This window comes from Castor canadensis, chromosome 13, assembly GCF_047511655.1.
Source record: "Castor canadensis chromosome 13, mCasCan1.hap1v2, whole genome shotgun sequence".
Taxonomy (NCBI): Eukaryota; Metazoa; Chordata; class Mammalia; order Rodentia; family Castoridae; genus Castor; species Castor canadensis.
In genome coordinates this window covers 102,440,718-102,467,402 of record NC_133398.1, presented here as the reverse complement: position 1 = coordinate 102,467,402, position 26,685 = coordinate 102,440,718, and the positions used below count along the sequence as shown (strand labels likewise).

The following is a 26,685-nucleotide window of genomic DNA, read 5'->3' as shown; positions in this document are numbered from 1 at the left end:
CCCAGAACACCACAAGGGAGTTAAAACTTTCCTGCACCTACTGATGTCATAGGAATACAATGTGTTCTCACATGTACCTGATGATGCTCATGGAAAGAAAACTACTGTGCTGCTAGTCACATAAAAACACAGTACTGTGATTACACACACTACATAATTCTTGATAACTATAATAAATGACTCTTATTTGTTTACATATTTACTACACTATTCTTTTCTACCAACAAAAAGACTTTTACTGTAAAACAGCATGCCATGCTACGGCAGCAGCAGTTTTATCTATCTCCTGTTCACTGTGTCTCTTGATTACATCATTTTTTCTTGTGCTACATTAATTTTGTGTTGTTTATTCATCATGACACACACACACAGAGCATATGGCCTACATGTGCAGTAGACTATACCATCTAGGTTTGTATAAGTATCCAATGAAGTTCATACAATGACAAAATTAAGTAATGACATATAGCTCCATCATTAAGTAACATATAATTGTATATAAAGTGTTCAGAGAAAAAAATCACCAATCTAAAATTCCAAATACTATAAAATTATTCAAAAGTGAAGGATGAAAAAAGCCTTTCCCAGATTAAAAAAAAAAAAAAATTGAGGGAATTTGTTGCCAGTAGACCTTTCCTGCAAGAAATATTATAAGAAATTATTTAGAGAAGAAAAAAATTATACAGGTCAGTAACTCAGATTACATAAAGAAAAGAAGGATATTGGAGTAAGAATAAATGAAGATAAAATAACTTTCATTTTTCTTATTCTTAATTTATCTCAAAATGGTAATAGCAACTATGTATTCAATTATGTGTGATTATATAAAAGTAAAATGGACAGAAGAATTAATAATATTTTACTATAAGGTATTCAAACTATATGTGAAATGGTAGGGTATTATTTGAAAGTACACTTGGATTCACTGTAAACGTATACTGCAAACTGTAGGGCAATGCGATAGTTTGGATGGCAAATGTACCCAAAGGCCCATTTGTTAAAGGCTTGGTTCCCCAGAATAGAGGTGGTCTTATGGGTGGTCTTTAAATCACTAGGTGAATGTCCTCAATGGAGACTGTGGAACTCTGGTCTCTTCCTCTAACTCTTTTGCTTCTGGCTCATGGGGTGGAAAAGCCTGTTCCACTATACATCCCTGCCTTGACATGCGACCTTGCCAGAGGCCTAAAGAAATGAAAACACTGACCATGGATCAGAATCTCTGAACCCTGAGTCAAAATAAGCCTTTTTTTAATCAGCTAATTGCCTCAGGTATTTCATTATAATACAAAACTGATTGATACGGACAAACATGGAATGAGTAAAAGAGTCTAGCTAAAAAATAAAAACACATAAATTCAATTCAATTTATATGATTGATGTGGTTCAATTAAAACCATAAAAGGGCCAGGCACCAGAATCTCACACCTGTAATGCTAGCTACTTGAGAGGCTGATATCAGGAGGACTGAGGTCAGCCCAGGAAAATAGTTCATAAGACCTCATCGCCAAAATAACCAGGGAAGGTGTGGCTCAAGTGGTACAGTGCCTACTTTGCAACCACAAAGCCCTGAATTCAAACTTTACTCCCACAAAAACAAACAAAAAAAAAAAAACACACATATAATTCGGTGTAGAGCACTGCCTAGCATGCTTGAAACCCTGGGTTCATCTCCAGCACTAGTCGGGGGAGAAGAGGGGGAGAGGAATACAACATTCAGAAAAGAAAGACAAAAATAGAAACAATAAGGAAAGTAAATAAATAATAGTAATAAACATAACAGGTAATAATCTAACATGTCCATCTGAATGCTAATCATATCAATCTGAACCAGTATCAATGAATGTCAATGGAGCCTAAGACTGTCATAATGTAATGGACCAAACTACAGGTTGTCTACAAGATATCCATCTTTACTGCTTACAGTACATATAGACAAAAAGTAAATGGATAGGAAAAGACAAACCATACTGATACTAATCAAAAAAAAGAGGGCTTGCTACCTCAATTTCAGACAAAGCAGACTTCAGACCAAGGAAATTTTCTAAGACTATAATATTAAGAAATAAATTTAATGAAGAAATATTAAGGATATATACTGAAAACTGCCATCAAAAGATTTCAGATGTTTAAATTTTAAAGATCCAATGCTCATGGAAATTTTAATGTTATTAAGATTGGGAAACCATTCCCTCTAAAATCAGGAACCAGACAAGGATGCCCACTATCTCCACTCCTATTCAACATAGTACTGGAATTCCTAGCCAGAGCAATTAGGCAAGAAGAAGAAATAAAAGGAATACAAATAGGTAAAGAAACTGTCAAAATATCCCTATTTGCAGATGACATGATCCTATACCTTAAAGACCCAAAAAATTCTACTCAGAAGCTTCTAGACATCATCAATAGCTATAGCAACCCGCAAGGTAGCAGGATATAAAATCAACATAGAAAAATCATTAGCATTTCTATACACTAACAATGAGCAAACTGAAAAAGAATATATGAAAACAATTCCATTTACAATAGCCTCAAACAAAATCAAATACCTAGGTGTAAACCTAACAAAAGATGTGAAAGATCTCTACAAGGAAAACTATACACTTCTGAAGAAAGAGATTGAGGAAGACTATAGAAAGTGGAGAGATCTCCCATGCTCATGGATTGGTAGAATCAACATACTAAAAATGTCAATACTCCCGAAAGTAATCTACATGTTTAATGCAATTCCCATCAAAATTCCAATGACATTCATTAAAGAGATTGAAAAATCTACCGTGAAATTTATATGGAAACACAAGAGGCCACGAATAGCCAAGGCAATACTCAGTCAAAAGAACAACGATGGAGGTATCACAATACCTGACTTCAAACTATATTACAAAGCAGTAACAACAAAAACAGCATGGTACTGGCACAAAAACAGACATGAAGACCAGTGGAACAGAATAGAGGACCCAGATATGAAGCCACACAACTATAACCAACTTGTCTTTGACAAAGGAGCTAAAAATATACGATGGAGAAATAGCAGCCTCTTCAACAAAAACTGCTGGGAAAACTGGTTAGCAGTCTGCAAAAAACTGAAACTAGATCCATGTATATCACCCTATACCAAGATTAACTCAAAATGGATCAAGGATCTTAATATCAGACCCTAAACTCTACAGTTGATACAGGAAAGACTAGGAAATACTCTGGAGTTAGTAGGTATAGGTAAGAACTTTCTCAATGAAACCCCAGCAGCACAGCAACTAAGAGAGAGCATAGATAAATGGGACCTCATAAAACTAAAAAGCTTCTGTTCATCAAAAGAAATGGTCTCTGAACTGAAGAGAACACCCACAGAGTGGGAGAAAATATTTGCCAGCTATACATCAGACAAAGGACTGATAACCAGAATATATAGGGAACTTAAAAAACTAAATTCTCCCAAAACTAATGAACCAATAAAGAAATGGGCAAGTGAACTAAACAGAACTTTCTCAAAAGAAGAAATTCAAATGGCCAAAAAACACATGAAAAAATGCTCACCATCCCTAGCAATAAAGGAAATGCAAACTAAAACCACGCTAAGATTCCACCTCACCCCTGTTAGAATAGCCATCATTAGCAACACCACCAACAACAGGTGTTGGCGAGGATGCGGGGAAAAAGGAACCCTCTTACACTGTTGATGGGAATGTAAACTAGTACAACCACTCCGGAAAAAAATTTGGAGGCTACTTAAAAAGCTAGACATCGATCTAGCATTTGATCCAGCAATACCACTCTTGGGGATATACCCAAAAGACTATTACTCCAGAGGCACCTGCACACCCATGTTTATTGCGGCACTATTCACAATAGCCAACTTACAGAAACAGCCAAGATGCCCCACCACCAACGAATGGATTAAGAAAATGTGGTATCTATACACAATGGAATTTTATGCAGCCATGAAGAAGAACGAAATGTTATCATTCGCTGGTAAATGGATGGAATTGGAGAACATCATTCTGAGTGAGGTTAGCCTGGCCCAAAAGACCAAAAATCGTATGTTCTCCCTCATATGTGGACATTAGATCAAGGGCAAACACAACAATGGGATTGGACTTTGAGCACATGATAAAAGCGAGAGCACACAAGGGAGGGTTGAGGATAGGTAAGACACCTAAAAAATTAGCTAGCATTTGTTGCCCTTAACGCAGAGAAACTAAAGCAGATACCTTAAAAGCAAGTGAGGCCAATAGGAAAAGGGGACCAGGAACTAGAGAAAAGGTGAGATCAAAAAGAATTAACCTAGAAGGTAACACACATGCACAGGAAATTAATGTGAGTCAACTCCCTGTATAGCTATCCTTATCTCAACCAGCAAAAACCCTTGTTCCTTCCTATTATTGCTTATACTCTTCTGTACAACAAAATTAGAAATAAGGGCAAAACAGTTTCTGCTGGGTATTGAGGTGGTGGGGGGGAGAGGGAGGGGGTGGAGTGGTTGGTAAGGGAGGGGGTGGGGGCAGGGGGGAGAAATGACCCAAGCATTGTATGCACATATGAATAGTAAAATAAAAAAAAAAAAGATTGGAATACTCAAACTGGTTTACACATCACTATCAAATTTTCAACTGCCATTTTTGCAGAAATGGACAAGCTGATAAGCAAGACAGCCAAAGCAATCAAAAATAATTTTGAAAAAGAATTAAATTGCAGATTTCATAGTTCCTGATTTCAAAACTTATTACAAACCATAATAAAACAGGGCAATATGGCATAAGGATAGACACAGATCAGTGGAATCAAATTCAGAGTCCAGAAATAAGCTCATTATCTTTATAGTCAATTGGTTTTTGACAAGGATGCTAAGACATTCAATGACAAAAGAACAGTTCTTTCAATAAACAGTGGTGGGAAAACTTGATCTTTACATGCAAAAAATGGAGTTGGGCTCCTTTCCACCACATGCAGAAATTAACCCGAAACTGGTTAATGAGCTAAAAATATAAATCTATTAGAAGGAAACACAGGTATAAATTTTCTCTTCCTAGAAGAGGCAACGGTTTCTTAAAATACAACACCAAATATTTAATAAGATATATTGTAAGCACTTTTTTACTGTCACAATGTACTCCCAGTATGATAATTTTTTTAAAAAGGATGGAGGCATGGTACATGAGTGATTGCCTCTCACTTAAGACACTTTCTCTCTCACATTCCTTTTTAACAGAAAAGCAAATAGATTAAGACAGGGCAAAATTGGGGAGGAACAAATGGGAATTTGTCCTAATGACTTGGAGGCCCTTCGAACTTTGTTGGTTAGAAAAAGTAATGTGGATGACTAAACAAAACTTCCAAATAATACTGACATCACACTGCTCTTGAATCCCAGAGTCAACCCTAAAATTACTGTAAGTAACAACATGGATGAATCTCAAAAGCATTATACTGTGAAAAAAGCCAGCTATAAATGACTACATACAGCCTGACTCCATTTTTGTGTAATTTTAGGAAACGCAAAACTACAGTGTTAGGAAGCCATCATCAATGACTGCCAAGGACTGATATTTTGGTGGTGAAGACTGAGTACCAAGGGACATGAGAGCACTTTTTTAGGTAATGGAAGTATTATATATCATGACTGTAGGGACTTACATAACTGTACACATTTATGAAACTCATGAAATTGGTGAATTTTATTGTATATAAATGACATTTCAGTAAAAAGTCAGTGCTTTAAAAAAAAAGAAAAAGTAGAAAAATAAGACTTTATCAAGAAAAGAAGACAACCCACATGATACGAGAAAGTATTTGCAGACCATACATCTGATATGAAGTTAGCGTACAGACTGCAGCATAAACCCTTGGTATATGAGGGTATGTATCCTCCCATCGCAGTACCCAACATCTGCTGAAGACAGGCTGCCTTCTGCTTAAGCACATATGTGCCCTTTTTGGCCTGGGAGGATTACAGTAACTTTTACCTTGCTTTTGGGCACCATTTGATTTTTGGATGGCAGATCTTCACAAAATTAAGAGTGGGGAAACAGCAGGTGATTTAACCACAGCTGACAACAGTGTGGGACTGAGCCTCTTCCTATCAACCGAGCTGCAGAATATACGTATAGGAATTTAAAATTTTTGTTTTTTGAAATTTTATTTATTTACTGACCATACTTGGTCAAAACCATGTGCAATAAGTACGCAAATAAGGTAGGTTTACTGCACAGAATTCTTACAACTCCCAACAAAAAGACAAACCAAATTAAAATGAGTCAAGAATTTGAACAGAGATTTTCACAAAGATATAACAAATGGCTTCAAAGCACATAAAAGGATGCTCACAATTCTATACTAGGGAAATGAAAATCAAAACCACAATGAGGTTATCACTTCACACCCTATAGGGTGGCCACAATATTTTTTTTTCTTTTTGGCAGCACTGAGGTTTGAACTCAGGTCCTAGCACTTGCTAGGCAGGCAGTCTACCACTTGAGCCACTCCACCAGCCCAATAACTCTTTTTTACAAATAAGAAAAGAACAAGGGTTGGTAAGGATGGGATAAATAGGAGTCCTCATATACCACCGATGGAAATGTAAAATAGGGCAGTCACTGTGGAGAAGTTTGATGGTTCCTCCAAATAGTAAAACATAAAATTATCACAACATATATTCTAACAAACAATTGTACTTAAATATTCACAAGTATTCATAATCTCCAAAAAGTGGAAAGAGAATATGGTCCATCACTGACAGAGTGACTCGAGTGGTAGAGCACCAGCCTAACAAGCATATTAGGTCCTGAGTTTAATGCCCAATACTACCCAAAAATAGGTAAATGAATAAAATATGGTCTGTCCATATAATGGAATATTATTCGGTCACAAAAAAGGAACGAAGCACTGACACAGGGTATAGCATGGAAAACCTTGAAAACGTTATCGTGAATAATAGAAGCAGACAGAAAAAGCCACATATCTTATCATTCTATTTCTATGAAACACCTTGTATAGGTGAATCAATACCAATGGGAAACAGATTAGTGATTGTAGAGGCTGGGTGGGGAAAAGGGAATGAGAAGAGAAAAATGCAGAGGTTTGTTTGCAAGGTTGTGTGAGGGGATAAACTAAAAAGTACTGAATTATACACTTAAGTAGTTTAAAATGGGTAGCTTTTGTGTTATGTGAATTTCATGTCAATTTACAAAAATGAAAGGAAACATACTTGGGCAGACCCTTCAGGAGGCCACTGCAGAGGTCTGCAGGACAGATGACAGTATATAGGTTTCACATGTAGCAGTGGAGATGGGAAGGAAACGAATGAAGAAACATCCTCAGGCAGCATCAACCTAACTGTTATTAATAACATAAGCAATGTTTATGTCCGATTTACACAGAAGGCATTTAACAAGTATGGTAAGCCAGGCACCAGTGGCTCATGCCTATAATCCTAGCTACTCAGGAGGCAGAGATTGGGAAGACTGCAGTTCGAAGCCAACCCAAGGACGTAATTCACAAGACCCTATCTCAAAAATGCCCAACACAAAAAAGGGCTGGTGGAGTAGCTCAAGTGGTAGCGCACCACCCTAACAAGTGAGTTCAAGCCCCAGTACCAAAAGAAAAAAACAAAAAAACTGATAAGAAAACAAAATGTAACTATCATAAACTCTAATGATGTAAACTAATGTCCTAAATGCCAGAATCTGGAAGACAGAAGACATACTAGAACAGCAAAACTTCTCTCGTCTCCTGTAATGCTTTTTTAATTTCACCATGAAGATGTATAACTTCTTTGCTTTTAAAATGTTTGCCAACTTCAATAATTTAGTCATTATTATGGCACTGTATTTAATAAACCCCTGAAAAACAGACAGAAGTAATACTTTTAATAATCACATATAAAATCCACACCCCTGAAAATGCTACAAGGGTAGTACCAATCCACAGAAAAATACATAGACGTGATGTGGAACTCCTTGGCATGGACCCAATGAAATACCAAAAGAATTGTAGTCACTTTTTTATAACAACTCAGAAATCTGTTAATGGAGAATGACTACACACCTAGAAAACCCAAGAGAGCCAAATAGAAAATCACCATAAGCAGCATTCTTTAAGACATGGAATTAACAAGGCCATGAGTAATAGCAAAGGCGAGACTACCACTTAGCAGGCATACTGGAAAATAGCAAACCGTTTTTGTGAACAACCAGAAAGGCAGGAGGCAGTGAGGATGACTGAGGGATATGCTTAGCAAGAGCTGTGCAAATCCTACTGATAGACACTCTCCGAACTCTAAAAACCAGTAGGTGGAGTCAACAAATGAATACACTATGTTTTAACATAGGAAAAACAATTTCATAATTACCTTCCCAATTTATAAACACAACACAACCTAATTCTGAAACTGAATATAGTAAAGCTAAAATTCCTGCATTAGCAGGAAAACAATAAAAAAGGTAAAGGGAGGAGCCAGATCCATCACATATTAAAACTTTAATAATTAAAGTAATATTATTAGTACAATATATAGTGATAATAAAATAATAAAATATCTGGAAATTTTGTTTATTATAAAAGTGGCATTTCAAATCAGTGGGGTAAAAGTGAATAAATGGTGTTGGGACAACTGGGTGCTTATTTGGAAAAACATGAAGATTTAAATCCCTCTGAATTGATTATCCCTGTATTATTACATTGGTGGTTCCAAAATGGTGAATATCTACCATTCTTCTTTACAAACAAGTTCCTTCCCTACTATTGAGTATCACAATGATTTCATGGATTCTTCAATCAATGTGCTATAATCCATTACCTTCATGATATATTTTTAATGCTCAAATTATCCTATCTGTGGCTAGGGGGAGCCTTTGTAAGCCTGATTCTACATCCTTTGACATATTCCCTTTAGTAACTGATCACTTCCTTTATTTCTGACTCAAGAAGATATCCCAGATTCCCCTCATATCTCCCTGTTCCATACTTAAAAGCAACTACTTCTTCATAGAGCCCTGGCTCCTTACAGTCAGGGAACAGAATTTAGAAACAATGATCTGGGCATTAGATATGTTCTCTGATACTATGCCATCACTGCTTTTAGACTCTTCCAATGCACAGAACTAGGAAATGCATAGTACATACGATAACATACTTATGGTTTTAAGATTTATTAGAAATCATAAACTTGTCCTCATAGCTCTAATTCAAATGTACCATAACAAGATTCTTTCTCAATCCATATTTATAATTTCCTTCCCCATTCCATATTTATAATTTCCCCTTCTACCATAATGAAAAAGCTGGTATTGTAGGTCATTTGTCTGCCCTACAATAAAACAAAATAGAGTATACATCTATAACACTACTAACAACAAACCTACTAAATAAACTTCAAGGTTCTTTTTTATTTATAATTCTTAATTGGTCCAAAAGATAACTGTTTCTTCAAAATAACAGTGACAATTTACTAGGTGATTCTAGCTTATAGAAGGGAAATGAGTAACAATGTCACAGGAAATAAAAGGGCAAAATTGGGACTGCTCTTATGCTTTCACTACCAGAAAGCAGTGTAGTGTTATTCAAAAGCAGACTTAGATTAGTTGTAAATGTATACTGCAACCCTAAGGCGATCACTAAAACTCTTTTAATAAAGTATAATTGGTAAGCTAAAAGACAAGAAAAGAATATAACCATAAAAAATGTTAATTAAAACCAGAGGAGGCAGAAAAAGACAGACAGACAGACACACACACACACACACCCCCAAAGAAAAAGAAAGAACAAACTTATGACCAAGGACAACAGAAACACAAATGCAGTACATAATAACTCAACTATTTCTATAATCACTTCAAGCGTGAATGATCTAAATACAATAATTAAGAGATCACCAGAGTGGATTAAAAAAACAAGACTCGACTATGCTATGTAGAGAAAGATAAATCATGCTCACACTAATAAATGGAAGCTGGAATTGCCATATTAATTTCGGAGAACGCTGATTCCAGAGCAAGAGTTTCAAAAATAATGAGAGGCATTACATCATGAAAAAGGGGTCACTTCTCTAAAACACAATAATCCTTAAAGTGTTTGCACCTGACAACAGAGCATCAAATTGTGTGAGTTAAAACCAACAGAAGTGCAAGGAAAAATAGACAAATTCCCTATTATAGTTACAGATTTCAACTCACTCCTATGAACAACTGACTTATCCAGCAGGAAGAAAATCACTAAGAGGATAGGTGAACTTAACACCATCATTAATCAACTAGATGTAACTGAACGGCAGAGCTAACTGAATACAGAACAACAACAGCAGAACATACATTCTGCACAAGCTCACAGGAAATGTTCACAAAGAGCACATTACAGGTCCAAAACACAGTCATGAATTTAAAAGATGAGAAATTATACAAAGCGTACTCATAGACCATGATGGAAATATCCCAAAAATTAGAAATAGGAAGATAGCTCAAAAATCAAAAAATGTAGAATAAGCATTTCTAAACAATGCATGGGTCATGAAAAAAATGTCAAGACAAATTTCAAAATACTAAGAATTCAGTAACTATTGAAAACACAACTTATCAAAACTTGTGGGATGAGTTGGAATGTAGCATAGTGACAGAGCACTTACCTAGCATGTAAGAAGCCTTAGGTTCGATCCCCAGCATTGAGGGGAAAAAAGAAAAAGAAACTTATGTGATTCTATTCACCAGCAGCAGGATAACACATAAACCAAAAGGTTCTGCAGCCAGAAGCTGAAATGGCAAATTGCAAAGGGACCATGACTGAGACTTATAAAGCCTCAGCAGAGAGTCAGCAATTACCATCAACTCCATTTGGGAACAGCAGAGATTGTAGTTACCGTGTGGCTGTAAGGTAATGTGACTGACATGAGCAGGTCCCAGAAGACAGTCTGAGTGTACTTTACAAGCACACCTTGTATCCCAGGGAAAGACTGCACATTGGTTTAGTTATGTAAACATCCAAATGTCTTATAGGCATCTTTACTACAGTATTTAATGTTTTTTTTTTTGCTTATAATTGAGCAAAGCTCTGTGTAGTTCACAAAATAGTTATCATTAGTATAGAAATATCAAAGGTACAAAACCAAGAGTGATTAATCATGCAAAAATAAATTTTTAATGAAGGACTGCAATAATGAATGTATAAAATTTCAGCTTTAATTACTGGAATATCAATCTAATAAGCTAATAAATTTAATATATTCCTTAGTTTAAAAAACTTTTTGGGGGGAGGGGGAAAGGGAGAGGTGGCACAAACGATGTATACACATGTAAGTAAATGTAAAAATGACAAACTAAAAAGAAAAGAAAAACTTTTGGGATGTGGCAAAAGCAATGCTTAGAGGAAAATTTATAGCACCAGATATATATATATATAAAAAGATAAAATTAATAATCTAAAGGCTGGGCATGGTAGTACATACCTGTAATCCCAGCACTCAGGAGACTAAGATAGAAGGATCCTGAGTTGGAGGCCAGCATGGGCTACACAGGGAGAGAAGGAAGAAGAAAGGGAAAGAGAGATGGATGGAGAGCAGAAGGAAAGGAGGAAACAAACTAGAACAAGAAGAGTAAACTAAACATAAAGGAGGAAGAAAAAATAAAGTAAGTAGAAATAATGAAATTGAAAACAAGAAATCAAGAGAGAAAAATCAATAAAAGCAGAAGCTGGGTTTTCTTAAAGATCAGCCAGTTAATAAGCACCTAGTCATACACATTAAGAAAAAGAGAGAATGCAAATTCCCTAATATCCGAAATGTGGAGGTAGCCCAGGATTAATGGTGCACGTCTGTAAACCCAGTTTCTCCAGAGGAAAAGGAAGGAGGATAGAGAAATTAAGGCTAGACCTGGTAAAGGTAGCAGAGACCTTCTCTCAAAAAAAAAAAAAAAAATAGGACTGAGGGCATAGTTCAAGTGTTAGAACTCTTGCATACATGCAAACGCACACATCACAAAAGAGTCATCACCACTGAATTCCAGCAATATTATAAGCATAATAAAGGAATATTATGAAGAACTTTATAAACACAAATTTGATAACTTACATGAAATGAACCAATTCCTCCAAAGATTACAATATACCATAACTCACACAAGAAACAGAACTCAATAGGCCTGTATCTACTAACGAGCCTGAATCAATAATAAGCTATCAAAACAGAAAGCATTAGACCCAGATGGTTTCATAGGTAAATTCTAGTAAAATATCAGAGAAACTATGCCATTTCTCTACAGTGTCTTCAGAAAATACAAACAGGAGCATGTCCTGGCTCATTCTATGAACTTAGCATTATCTTCATATCGAAAAGAACAGAAAACATTAAAAGAACGGAAAACTAGCGGGGCACCAAAGGCTCACGCCTGTAATCCTAGCTACTCAGGAGTTAAGAAGGACCAGGAGGATCATGGTTCAAAGCCAGTCCAGGCTGACAGTTTGTGAGACCCTATCTCAGAAAAACACCCATCACAAAAAAGGGCTGGTGGAATAGCTCAAGGGATAGGCCCTGAGTTCAAGCCCCAATACTGCAACAAAAAAAAAAAAAAAAAAAAAAGGAAAATTAAAGACAGGTATATTTCTCATAAATATAGATGCACAAAGCCTCAAACAAAAATAAGCAAATCAAATCCAATATATAAAACGAATTATACACTACAACCAAGTGGATTAACTCCAGGTGTGAAAGTCTGGGTCAATACTAAAGGTTCATCACATCAGCAAGCTACACAAGAAAAATCAGTTATCCCAACAGACCCAGAAAATGCATTTGACAAAATTCAACATGACTTAAAAAAAAAAAAAAAAAAAAAAAAAAAAAACTCCTTCAAGTGATTTACAAAAAAAATCCACTGCTAACACTGTACTCAGTGGTGAAAATCTGAATGCTTGCCCCCAAGGATCAGGAACAGGACAAGGATATTTATTCTTGTTATTTCTATTCCACCTGTTCCAGAGGCTCCAGGCAAGTAAACTAGGCAAGAAAAAGAAATTAAAAGACAATCAGACGGAAAAAGAAGTAGTAAAATTGCTTCTTCTACAAATGACATAATTTTTTACATAGGAAACATTAAGAAGTCTATGAAAAAATTACTAGAATAAATGAATCCACCAAAGTATTGCATGATATGATTTTGTATATAGGAAGTATTTAGATATCTATTAAGAAACTATTAGAACAAATAAACAAGTTCATCAAAATGTGTAACACAAGATTTGCATACAAAAATCAATTGTATATCTATGCATCAGCAATAAGCACTCTGAAAATAAAATTAAGAAAACAATTCTGCTCACAACACCATCAAAAAGAATACTTAGGAACAGACCTAATCATAGTAGACACAAAAAAGTAGATAAGTGTTTTCTTTAAGGCTGGGGAGAATAGGATGAATGAGGAGTACTGTCAAAGACTATATAGTGTTTATTTGGGAGGTGGTAAAAAATGTTTTAAAATTGTATTGTATTGCATAACTGAAAATTCTAAAGCAATTGTACATTTTGAACATTGCACATTATGGTGTATGAATTACATCTCAATAAAAAGTAAAAAAATATATATCTCAGTATGTATTTATTAAGACATAATTCACATAACCATAAAAGATATGAAAATATATTTCTTAAAACATGGAAAAAAGACATACTAGCAGACTTCTGCAGCAGTCGGCTGTGCTGGCATGGATGAGGCTGGCATAAGAAGGTAGAAAGAGGTCATAGGAATCTTTGATCTAGATCTCTGAATCTAGATGTGAGGGATGAGGAAGGAGCAGGTATCAAGAATGACTTTGCACTATTTATTTGCTTGTTTCCTCTATTTCTGTCAGAATCCATTCCAACAGGATCACAAAGATGATCTTTGAAAAGTGTCACATTTATAGTAGAAACTACTGAAGAAAGGAAAGTTGGTAAGAGAAAGTTGGTAAGAGGTCATCCCAAGAGATGTGTGCAAAAGGCCTAGACATAGAAAAGAGCTGCAAAAGACCCAGCAAGATGAACGTCCAAGGCTTGATGGTGAAGGCCCTGCAGGCAAAGGGGGACTCATTAGAGGTTTTTAGTAGAGCAATGATTCTTACCCTTGGAAAAATGTGAAGAATAAACTGAGGAGAATGACTGGAAGCCAGGAGACCTATGGAAAAAGACCAGGAGAGACCTCTGCCAGGCAAGGGCTAGTTGCTTTAAAACTATGTAGGACAGACAATGCAAGAACTAGCCACTAGAGAAACCTGATTATGTAACAGGACCCTGCAACAAAGTACAAACACTGAGCCCTGATGACAGGTGCAGCTTGAAATGTTCTGCACCTCCTCACCCACCCCCACCTACCTAAAGGCCTGCAAATGCACTCTGGATCTTCTCTGGCCCACAAGACATCTCATATTCCTTAAATGTTGCTGAGAGAAGCAAATTTTGGACCCGCCTCTATGAGAAACAAAGGCACCAGGAGACTCCTTCACATGCAGCATCCCTGACCTCACACTGTTCTTTGCACTACTTACTGCTGGCTCAATGCTAAAGTAAAGCAAAGCGTAAGTTACAGCCATGCGCACAATGTCACCTTTGCCAGTCCTCAAAGAAGGTTGGGACAGCCTTAAGAAATAAGGCTGTCCTAACCGCTGAAACTCACATTTCAAATAAAATGTAAACTGTCTTCTCTTTTAGTCCAATCATAGCCTAAATGAAAGACTTCGGGCTTTTTTAACAAATTTACTTTGAATGTGCATTCATTAAAGGATACTGAATACAGCACATCTTACCAGATGTTCTTACAATCCCTTCATAGCTAACGTACCAATGGTACATGGAACGCAGCTAAAATTCCAGCACAACCAAGTTTACCCAAAAAACTGGCATTCAGGGCTTTACACGACTTGAGAGCCAATCTGAACTTTCAACTGAATTTTCACAAATATGCTGTCATGTTGACCACTGCCACACTTGTTTTACGATCGTCTTTTGCCAAATACACCACGTGTCCACTGTCACTGTCTAGCATAATAAGCAAGTAGAAATAAAATAACTCAGCATACTCTTGAGCACCTATCATGGGCTAGATATTTAGTGGGCAGTGTACATTAACGATCTCATCTAATCTTCACAGCAACCCTGCAGGTTGGTATTACTTTTCTTATTTTACACATTGAGATGGTGGAGACACAGAACAATGTGTCCAAGAACCCTCACCATCTATTGCCTTATTAAAGAATGCCTTGAAGCCAAATACGGTGGTGCACGCCTGTAATCCCAGCACTGGAAAGGCTGAGGCAGGAGAATCTCAAATTCCAGTCTGGGGGTTAAATGGTGAGACCCTGCCTTCCCTCCTCTGCACCCCCCCACCACCCCCCCCAAAAAAAAAAAAGAAAATGAAAGCCATGGCGGAAAGTCTCCAGGTATTCCAGAGCTGTGTTCTCAAAAAGCCTTTAAAGTTAGCATCACCGACCTTTTTCACTAATGAGCCTCTTAAAGCCAGTAATCATGACTTACTCATTTCCCACTTTCTGCCAGAATTAAATGGTTGGTCCTGTTCTGGTCTGGGAAATACGCTATCCCGTCCTCAGGACACTTTCGGGTATCCCAACACTGCAACTGTAGGAACTGAGCTTCAACGGAGTTCCCTCCGCATCCTACCCTCTTTCATTGCTTCCCACCCTCTGTACTGTCTCGCTAATGTATGTCTCCTCCCAATATAGAGAGCTCAAGGGCAACATCAATATCATTCTCCTCATTTGCCACTGAGCTTAGCAAGACCAAAAGTGCTCCAAACTTTTTAACTCAAGTGGAACATCCCACCCCTCCCCCCCCAAAAAAAAAAACTTTCTCAAATAAAGTGGACAAGGGCGAACATTGCTTCAAATTTAAGATTCTTCAGAACGATAAAAGGCACTGTCACCGCAGCTTTTACAACTCCACCACTGGTACCCGAGCTGACAGCCAGAGCAAAACCTGGGAGGAAAGAGGAAATACCCAGCGTGTTGACCTTGGCTCTCCCAGGGAGGTCCTCAGCGCTGAATGGGGCCACTGTACAGGAAAGCCGCTCGCAGTACAGCCCGGGTGCTACCAGCAACGGGCAGATGCACAACGAAAGAGCCACGCCGGATGGGGTGGGGGCGGGGAGGGGTCTGGCTGGCGAGCCCGCCCGGCCTCTCTGCTGGTCCCGAGGCTGTGCTGGAGCCGTCGGCCCGCGCCGCTCACCTCGGTTCTCCTCCTCCAGGTGCCGCACCCGCAGCTCGTCCTCCGTCTTCACCTCTGAGCCGTAGCCCCTCCTCGGGGCAGGAACCCCGGCCGCGGGTGCCCAACCTGGTGGGCCCACCCGCCGGGCTGCCCACAAGCCGGATAGCCTCCACCCTGGGCCCAGCCGCGCGCAGCAAGCAGCCACCAGGCGACCGCGGCCGGCCTGCAGGGCGCCCAAAGCCCCGGGTGCCGCCGCCATGTTGTCTGTTTACAGCGTGGGGCCCGCCGTGGCTGCCGCCGACGCCCCGCCCCCGCCCGCGGTGCGCGCACGCGCACGGCGCCACGTCCGGCAGCCTGGCCCCGCCCACACAGCGTCGCTTTCCTCCCCCCTCCCACCCCCACCCCCCCCCCGCGCGCCAGGCCCCGCCCTTCGCCTCCTGGCCCCGCCCGGGCTCCTTTGATGGAGACTTCTGTGTTGCAGGCAGCTCAGCCGCGGTTCCCTGGAGCTGCTGTAGGGAACGCAGTGTTGTCCCAAAGCTATGGAATAGCACTAACCCACAGAAGTGTGGCTCCTTAGCTCATGCCCTGGGGTCATCGGGTTTAGGTAAGCCGCGAAAGTGCACTAAAATGTCCTGTCATCTCAGGGTGGGCTGAAAAGTGTGGCAGCTTAGTGTCGGGTAGTGCTTTACTCTGTGTCTCAAAGGCACCGGTTATCGGCCTGATAAACTTAAAACTTACTACTGACATGGGAAGCACAAGTAAGAAAGGAGTCCTCCCAGCCCTCCAACTAGCAGGTAGCAAGACTCCTGGAGCCCGGAGTCCTCATACGGGCCAGCCTCAGACCCTTCCTGGAGGCCGGAGGCCTCCAGCCTTACACCCCTCCGAGAGACAGCAGTCCTAGGAAGGGCCAGCCTCAGCTCAAGCCGAGAGGAATTCAGAGCACGTGGCTCCTCCAGAAACTCTCTACTGTCTACGCTTCTTCTCAGATCACACTGTCTTTAAAATGTGCTGCTGTGAGGATGGGTGCCAGTGGCTCACGCCTGTAATCCTAGCTACTCAGGAGGCAGAGATGAGTAGGATCATGGTTCGAAGCCAGGCAGGGCCAATGGTGCCACAAGCTCCTATCTGGAAAAAGCCTTCAAAAAATAGAGCTGGTGGAGTGGCTCAAGGTGAAGGCCCTGAGTTAAAAAAAAATAAAAAATAAATAAATAAATGCTATGAGCACATTCCTACCGGCACCCGGGTTCTGCTACTATGCATGATATTTATGCACAAGTTCCGGCTGTGTTACACCTGCTCAGCTTTCATCCAAAGTAGAAAGAAAAGGTCAGTGGAATTCCACTGCCTCTCCTATAGTGTGCTCTTTATTGTGTCTTTTGTAAAGTGCCACCTGGGAAATTCTTTTGAAGGTTAGGCCAAGAGAAAACTTTTCTTCCTTTGTGTCTTTTTTCTCAAAAAGATGTTCACTTTGACTGCTAAGTGTTGAGATTTTCTATTGGTATGGTTTTTCTAATATGGTTTTGTGGTCTCTGGAGGTGGATAGGAAGTCTGGAAGATGGCAGGGAGGCCAACCAGTAGACAAAGAAGAGAGAGAGAAAAGAAGAAAGCAGTGAGGCTAAAGCCTTTTGAGGGGTCCAGGGTGTTACCCACAGAGAGTGCTAATTGGTGGATTTAGAGCAAGCAGGCAGGAGCCCTGCTGTGAATAACCCGGTCACTGTGACATACCTGGGCAGTCCATTTGGGGTGTGGTGGTCAGTAGGGAGGGTCAAGTAAATTAGATATAGCTATCCCATAGGAGGTGGTCACTAGGAGGGCAGTTTTATCGACCACATTGCGGTGTTGGCAAGAGATGAAGAACTGGAAACTGTCTGAGCCTGCTTCTGGTGTGAGAGAATTAAACTTATCTTCAAAATGGATGCTGAGACAAGAATTCACTACACTAGGAAACTCAAACTTTTTTTTGCTTTTGGTTTTTGTTTTTACATAGGGTCTCACTCCATTGCTGAGGCTGGTCTCAACCTCTGAAGTAGTTGAGTCTCCAGGGCCTTCTTCAGCAGGCCCCATGGAAACTCAAAATTTTATTTCCACCTCTTCAACCACTGCAATTATTGCAACTATTTCATGACCATATTGTTCACTTGTATTGCTGTCTAATTGTTTTATACTTTTATGTTGGCTTATCAATAGATTGTAAATTTAAAACAAAGAGTTCACACAGTGCTGGTCAGAATAATATAACTTTAATAATACTTGTGATTGATTAGGACAACTGCAGAAAATTCATCATAAATTGCTTAGGTTATACAAGAAAACAAAGTAAGAAGGACTGCCCATTGTTTCAATTGACATAGGACCAGAAAGAAAAAGTAAAATCTAGAGGTCCCATCCTCTTCCCAAACATTTGGGACTTTTGTCCTTATTTAAAACAGGCATGCCAACATCCTGGGTCTGTGAAAAAAATTGATTGTTTTGATACTGACTGAACTCTAGGTTTTGCACATACTAAGCACACAGCTTACCATGAGCTCTACCCAGATGTTGGTCCCTAAAAGTTAATGTGCAAATGCCACTAAGACTATTTCAACCTGTCAAATTGACAAGTAATAGAGAACTGTCAAATATCAGGGATTTATTCATTCTAAATCAGACAGACATGGCTTTGCATTCCAGCTTCAGTATTGCTTTATGTTGCCAGGTGCTGGTGGCTGGTGCCTGTAATCCTAGCTACTGAGGAGGCAGAGATCAGGAGGATCACAGTTCAAAGCCAGTCTGGGGAAATAAGTTCACAAGACCTGGTCTCGAAAATACCTAACACAAAAAGGGTTAGTGGAGTGGCTCAAAGTGTAGGCTCTTAGTTCAAGCCCCAGTTCTGCAAAAAAAAAAAAAAAAAAAAAAATTGCTTTATGTTGACATATTAGTAAGATATTTAAATACTTCATGTTTCCATTGCTTCATTTACAGGATAACTATTATAATATCTATTTTGCCTCGTGAATTCTTTAACTTTGGCTTCTCCACTTACAAAATGAGGATACTTAGCCTGTTTTATTGGGTTGATTAGATAAGTATGTGACGTGCCCAGTACCAGGAAAGGAAAACAGAATAGATAACATTACCTATGATTTACCAACTTCATTTTTAGTCTATGCCAGTCATTTAGACTTCTTAGTTGATGTTCAGAAAATTTTGAACTTGGCATTATTATTTTGATTTTTATAAATGAGGTTATTTACCAGAACCCACATCCGGGAACCCATGGAGCTGGGATTTAAATCCCAATATTTCTGACCCGAAAGCATTCTTCCTTAATCCCTGTTTTGTAGAGGTTTTGACTAAATAGTAAGGCATCCAATGAAATTTAATTCCTTATGGTTCCTTTCTACTATTTAGTAAAAGATTATCAAGGATGGGATAGGAACAATGTGTATTTTGGTGTTGAAATGTCAAAAGTGGAAAAGCTAAGGTATTCAGAGTGTTACAACCAGTAACCCAATGTGAATCCAAATTTTTATCATCTCTTTGTAAGACTGATTCCATTCAGCTCTTAGCTAACAGATCTGCCCCACCTTTGACATTTTTCTAAGGCTTACTTCTAGGTAATACTAAAGATGTGCAATACAGGATCCCAACACTAGGGGCCTGAACCACAGTCACACCCAGAGAGCATTCTTTCCTAAGCACAGCTCTGTTGCAAAGGAAGTGTACCAGGGCATGGATGTCACTTGTAAAGTGCAACTGTTGCCAATGTGTTACCAAGCACCTTTAGAAAGACACAAATAGGTGACCAAATACCATAGGAGAAATAAAGCAGAACTCTAGACTTTCTAAAAATGGAAGCATATTTTGAAACTATTTTGTCTGAGGCAATTGAAGAGAAAGTACTGAAGATCAGGAGGCTACATTAAAGAGACCACAAGAGACTGTTAACAGTCCAGGCTTGGATGGACAAGGGACTTCCATCTCTGGGTCTAAGGTGGCTGTTCCCTGCTGCCATCAAGACAGGAAAAGATGAAGCTAAGTCCAGTAGCCTTCCCTTATGGACACCTTTATTTTGCACAGTTTCAGTTACTCAGTGCTTAACTGCAGCCTGGAAATATTAAGCGGGAAATTTCAGAAATTAACAATTCATAAGTTTTAAATTCCAAACTCTTCTATGTGGTTAAATCTTGCAACGTCCTGCCCCCGTCCCACAGGGACATGACTCATCTCTTTGTCCAGTGTATCCACTCTACATACACTACCTACCCGTTAGTTTCTTAGTAGCAGTCTTGGTTATCAGATCAACTGATAACTGATAGCAGTGGTTGAGTTCAAGTGACTCTTACTTTTCTTAGTAGCAAGAGCAAGAGCAGTGATGCTGACAATTCAGATATACCAAAGGGAGCCGCAAAGTGTTTCTTTAAGTTATCATCTCAGGTCCTCACAAGAAGGATGAAGTATTTTGACAGAGACCACATTCACTTAACTTTTCTTACAGTATATAATTTTCCTATTTACTATTAGTTAATGTTTATTATTATAAATAAATTATTATAAATTATAAGTAATTTATAAAATAAACTTTATCATAGGTGTATGTGCGTACAGGGAAAAAACATAGTATAGATAAGGGTACCGTCCCCGGTTTCAGGCATCTCCTGGGGTCTTAGAACATGTCCTCCATGGATAAAAGAAGACTAGTGTATGTTCTATCAAGGGAGAGACCTAGAAAAATGCCCTATGTAGGTTCTACTCATGTCCCACTGGCCACATGAGCAGCAAAAGGGATGGGAAAATGTGACCTTTCACTGCGCCCATACCCAGTTACAATTTTATTACTATGTACAAAGGAAATTACAGATACCTGAGACACAATTGGCCACAGAGTCTTTCGGTTTTTTACTCTTAAGCCAAAGCTTCATTAATCTAAGATCAAATTTCACAGTTCTAAAGTATGATAGATTTCACAAGAAATAGTGGGTACCTCATACAAACTGAAGACTGTCTTTTCACATGAACTGCTGGGAGCTATTGCTAAGTAAGTCTTCAGAATAGAAAGATATTTTAAGTATGAAATTGTGTATATATGACAATTACAGCCACGTTAAATCTACAAGGGACTGTGGAACATTTGTAATCTGTATGTATTAGTATGTAAAACTATGAGAGATTATTTGAAAGTTTTGTGTTCACATGGATAGCGATGGAAAAAGTATAAAACTGTGTTCAAGGTGAACACAGGTCACTTTAATTTTCTATAAACCTTTTCAGCATTAAGTAGAGGTTTTTTCCAGTGGTACTTGAGTTTGAACTCAGGGCCTTGTGCTTGAATACTTGAAAAAGAAAAAAGCATTAAAGAGACCCAAACAAATTCAAGTGGGTGTGGTTTTAATTTTCATTTTGGGTCTAAAGCATGAATAAAACTTTGCCTTCTTCTTGAAATGCACTATGTCCTTTCTCTGTGCATTACTCTACAGCTACACGTTTAAAATGTCTACTTAAGCCCAGCACTGGTGGCTCATGCCTGTAATCCTAACTACTTGGGAGGCAGAGATCAGGAGGATGGCGATTTGAGGCCAGCATGGGCAAATAGTTGGCTAGACCTTATTGAAAATACCCAACACAAAAAAGGGCTGGCGGAGTGGCTCAAGTGATAGTGCACCTGCCTAGCCCTATTACTAGGATCTGTTTTTAACAATACAACTATGGTCTGTGTTTACCCACAGTGCTTCTGATAACAACCGCATCAGATTTTTCCACCCACACCAACCAATCCCATAATACCACTGGCATGTCCTACAACAAAACTCAATCAGGACCCTTTCTGCCTGAATTAGCATCAACTAACTGAGAGTTGTGGGAACAGTCCCACAGACTGCCCCATTTCAGATGCCAGGGACTAACCTGCAAGCTATAAATCAGGGGCTCCCATGACCCCTTTCTTAAGTCTAAGAGTCTGCTAGAACTGGCTCACAGAACCAAGGGATGTATTTTACTTACGTTTGCAGGTTTTGAAGGATACAAAAGAATAGCCGAGTGATGTGGCACATAGCATGAGGTCCAGAAGTTTCCCGAGCTTCTGCTATGTGCAGGTAGGGTAGAACACACTCTTGGCAGATGAATGCGGTCACCAGACTAGAAGCTCTCCCAACACCATAGCTGAGGATTTCGGGAGGTTCCATTGCCTTGGTTAGATCAGCTAACAGGTAACAGAGCTCCTCTCCAGCCTCAGGAGAGGCAGAGATTGGGGAAGGGGGCTGAAAGTCTCACCCCTCTATCACATGACTGATTCCTCCTGCAACCCCCTCCCCTAGGAGTCACCTCATCTTATTACAAATAGCAAAAGATACTCCTCTCACCCCATCAAGGAAATTCCAAGGAATTTTGGGAGCTCTGTGTCAGGAAACTGGGAAGAAGACCAAATAGGTATTTCTTATCACAGATCGCAGCCTACATGACCTCCAGTAGTTCTGTTCCCACCATATGAGTTCCACAGTCCTGCAACTTGGGATGGTTCACGTTGTGATTTTTCTACTTTATGATGATGTGAAAGATTTTAGCTCCAACCTCCTTGCTGTTCCACAGCACAGTTTTTTCACAAAAACTTTTTGTGAAAACCCAGCGCCATAGTTCTGCCTTCTATGCACACTGGGCAGTGGTGAGATCTTGCCTAATTAAAAAAAGGAATAATATATGGAACTTCGGATTTAGATCTTTTCCTGAGTTGCAATATGCAGTACTATCCTCTCGTGTGATTCAAGGTAGTGACTGTTCTTAGTCAACCCCGGGATGGTGATTGTGAGGATAACCGCTGAGACTGCAATGTTACTAAGCCCGGATGTTCAGCAGGTTACATGTAGTAAATGCGTTTTCAACTTATAATGAGTTTATTGGGACAAAACATCATAGCTAAAACACATCTGTATTCTACTGCTCTTTATCCCTCTCAGGTTGTAAAGTATATAGTGTCTCCCTTCTACCTCTCCCAAGCAGATAAACAGAGTTTCTGCTGTATTTGGAAATAACCAGAAATCTATGGTTTTGGCTCTGTCCTTGGAGTTTGTTGTTCCTTGTTCCTTGTCAAATGGGTGGGAATTTTATTCTACCCTCTAAATCCACTCTTTGTATGCAGAAAAGGGACTGGAGAGGGTGTATTAGTCAATTCAGGCTACCAAAAAAAAAAAAAAAACCCACGAACTAAGTAGCTTAAATGATAGACTTTATTTCCTCATAGTTCTGGAGACTGACATCCAAGGTTGAAGTGCTGGAAGGGCTGGTCTCTTCTGAGACTTATCTTCTTATCTGGAAGATGATCACCCTTCTCACTGTGTCCTCACATGACTTCTCCTCTAGTGCATGCATGTCCCTGGTGTCTCTTCTTCTTAGAAGGGCACCAATTCTATCATAGTAAGGCCCCACCATTATGATATCATTGAACCTTAATTACTTCCTATCCAAATGTGGTGTCACATTGGGGGCTAGGGTTTCAACACATGAATTGGGGAGAGACAGCTCAGTGCATAAGAGACATTCTTTTCTTTTTTTTTTTAATTTTTTTTGTTTTGTTTTTTGAGATAGTGTCTTACTATGTAGCCCAGGCTGGCATTGAACTCACAATCCTCCTGCTGCAGCCTCCCTAGTGCTGAGATTACAGACACCACTATTTAGTTCACCTGACACAACGAAGGATCTCTTCCTCAGTTTCCTATAACCAGCTCTGCTGATCTACCCCGCCATGCCCTGTCCAGCCCCAGCCCTGTAGCTGTCTCCAGGGCAATGATAGTGTTGGCACACTCACCCTCTCATGCACACAAGTGTCCTGTCTCACCCGTAATGATAAAGGAGGGTGTGTTGCCAAAGGTCCAGTCACTAGGAAGCTGCATAATCTTATGCAAATCCGTACAAGGTATTTTGTCATAATCTCCTACCTACCTATTCCTGTTCTCTTTGTTCCCCAGGACATCTAGTGATACTCATTAAAGTCGGATAGTCCCTGGCTAAGCCATTCATCATTAGTGCTTTCAGTATTTTGCAAAAAAGCAACAGGTAACAGTGCAGTTGGTGGATCTCTTCCATTTGTACCTAACCAGAAATCAGAATGCCTCTCCATGAGAAAAAGCAGCAAAACAGAATCCACTTTAAAAGTGGTGTCTTGTTTTTTTGTTTACTTGCGGTGCTGACCTCTGAACTCAGGGCATGCGCTAGCTAGGCAGGTGCTGTACCACTTAAGCCACGACCCTCAGCCATGTTTTTCAGATCAGGTCTTGCGCATTTTGTTCAGGCTGGCCGGAACCGTGATCCAACTGCCTATGCCCCCTGCGTAGCTGGGATCACATTCCTGTGCTACCACTCTGAGCCCTGGACTACTTGCTATTCTTTTAGTCTGGGTATATCAGGGTCATAATTGTCTCTTTGAGTAAAGTAGCTTTCCATTTATATCACAAAAAGAAAAATCACTGGGGCATTAATGGTGAGCCTTGCAGAGAGGCGGCAAGGCAGGAAAGGTTAATTTTTACCTGGTACCCTCATGAGATTATGGCATTTGAAAGAAACTCAGTATGGCTTACTGTATGAATTTAAAACACTCATCTAGAATGTGGGGATAAGAAGAACTCACCTTTTAGGGTTATAAAAACACGTGATAACCTACCTAAAGATCCACTCCAAGTATAATATAGAACAACAGATTTTAATAGAATAGAATACAGCAGAGTATGATCTGGTTTCAGGTTCCACATTGCAACTAACCTTTAAGAACTACGGCCTAAAAAATAAAAAAAAAGAAAGAAAGAAACTACTGCCTGAGGGCTACAAGTATGCTCAAGTGGAAGAGCACCTGCCCAGCAAGCATGAGGCCCTGAGTATGAACCCCATAACATCAAAAAAAAAAAAAGAAGAAACTACCATCTATCAAATTTTAATGTAATAGCAGAGAAAAACATACATAATTAACTGTAAAGTTCATTAAAATATTCCTATCTTTCCAACTATGTGAAGCCAGAATCTCCAGAACTTAAATCACCAAAATATTGCAGCAAATTGAATACAGAAGCAAATATGAGAATCTCATTGTCTTTCTGTTGTACCAGGCAGAGGGATCTGAAAAACAAATTGGCAATGCCATGTTCCTGATTAACTGTTTTGGAAAATATAGTTACATTTCCTGGAAGTGTTTTGTTTGGATTAATGCATAATGAGTTCATTGGGTTTTTAGGTGATACTGGAATTTGAACTTGGGGCCTCGTGCTTACGTATTCTACCACTTCAGTCACTTTGCCAGTCCTTTTTTGTGTTGGGTATTTTCGAGATAGGATCTCTTGAACTATTTGCCTGGGGTTGGGTTCAACAAATCGCGATCATCCTGATCTCTGCCTCCTGAGTAGCTAGGATTCCAGGTGTGAGCCACCTGTGCCTGCCCGAACATTGGTGTTAAACAGTTTTATCAACTGTTTAGGTTGGTTTTTTTTTTCCTGCAAGACTGAGGTTTGAACTTAGGGCCTTGTGCTTGTTAGTTAGGCACTCTACCACTTGAGCCACTCTAGCAGCTTATTATTGTTATCATTAAATTAGCTAACAAATATTTTAATATTTGATCAACAAAAATTCTGTGGGGTTCTGAATAATGTTTAAGACTGTAAAGGGATCCTACTTTCAGTATGGGTCACTTTTTCTTATTTCCTCATAGATTTAATAATTTTGGATTATATTCTGGACATTGTGATGATAGGTCATAGACAGATAAACTGGATTCTACTTATACTCCCTAAGCAGTGTTGATTATTTTGTTTGAGCAGAGAGTCAACTTATCTGAACACATACTCTGCCTCTCTTGCAGTATGGTAGAAGCTGAAATCTCTTGTTAGTTCTTTTGGCTTACCTGTGCGACCCAGAGTCTTCCGTGTACATGCAGACTTCAGAGATCAGTCAGAGATTTGAGCAGAGTTGATACACACCTACTGTGTAGCTCTCTCCATTTTAGGATTCCACTTCCCACTTATTTTCTTCTGATTCCTCAACCTGTCTGTCTACAATGTTCTGAATTTCAGCCATCACACAGCACACAAACCTCAGCTTGCTCAAAGGCAAAAACCCATAAAAACTGGAGACTCACCAGTGTCACACACTTCTTCATTCCTGCTCTGATTCCCTCCAGTGCCTTCAGATAGTTGGTTCTTGTATTTTGTCCTCATCTACAGGAGGTTTAATCCTTCGCTGTTAACCAATAACAGAGCACTAAACAGGAGGCAGCTAAAACCTGGAGGTGCTTTGAGAAGAAAGGTCACCTATATTTGAGATCAAGCATCTCGGATCTTTAGCAAGTCACTTAGAAAATCAAAGTTAGGAGTAATGGAAAATCTTTACTGTTCCTTTGGTACTCTTTTTGCCATTTGAATTTTTAAAACCAAATTCACTTATTATCTCATAATTTTTTAGAAGAAAATGAAGTTAAAGATACATTACAGAAACTAGAATGGTTATTAAGAGCATGACCTCAAAAATGTCACACTATCAGTGTTTACTTGAGCGGCTTCCATCTGA

The 26,685-nt window shown here is 39.3% G+C and overlaps 1 protein-coding gene across 6 annotated transcripts in view; it reads right to left on the bottom strand.

The window, feature by feature from the left end:
- The window catches only part of Auh (AU RNA binding methylglutaconyl-CoA hydratase), a 155,511-nt gene extending 129,160 nt beyond the window's left edge, over nt 1–26,351 (bottom strand). For 2 of the 6 annotated variants that reach the window (XM_074052363.1, XM_074052364.1), the window contains exon 1: nt 16,189–16,473. In XM_074052363.1, coding sequence (XP_073908464.1) covers nt 16,189–16,426 — 238 coding nt within the window. In that variant the 5' untranslated portion in view covers nt 16,427–16,473. Of the gene's footprint in view, nt 1–15,960; nt 16,058–16,188; nt 16,474–26,257 lie in introns of those variants that run through there. The other 4 variants (XM_074052365.1, XM_074052362.1, XM_074052367.1 and 1 more) reach the window with 4 other exon arrangements.
- Between the last annotated feature and the right edge of the window lie 334 nt (nt 26,352–26,685).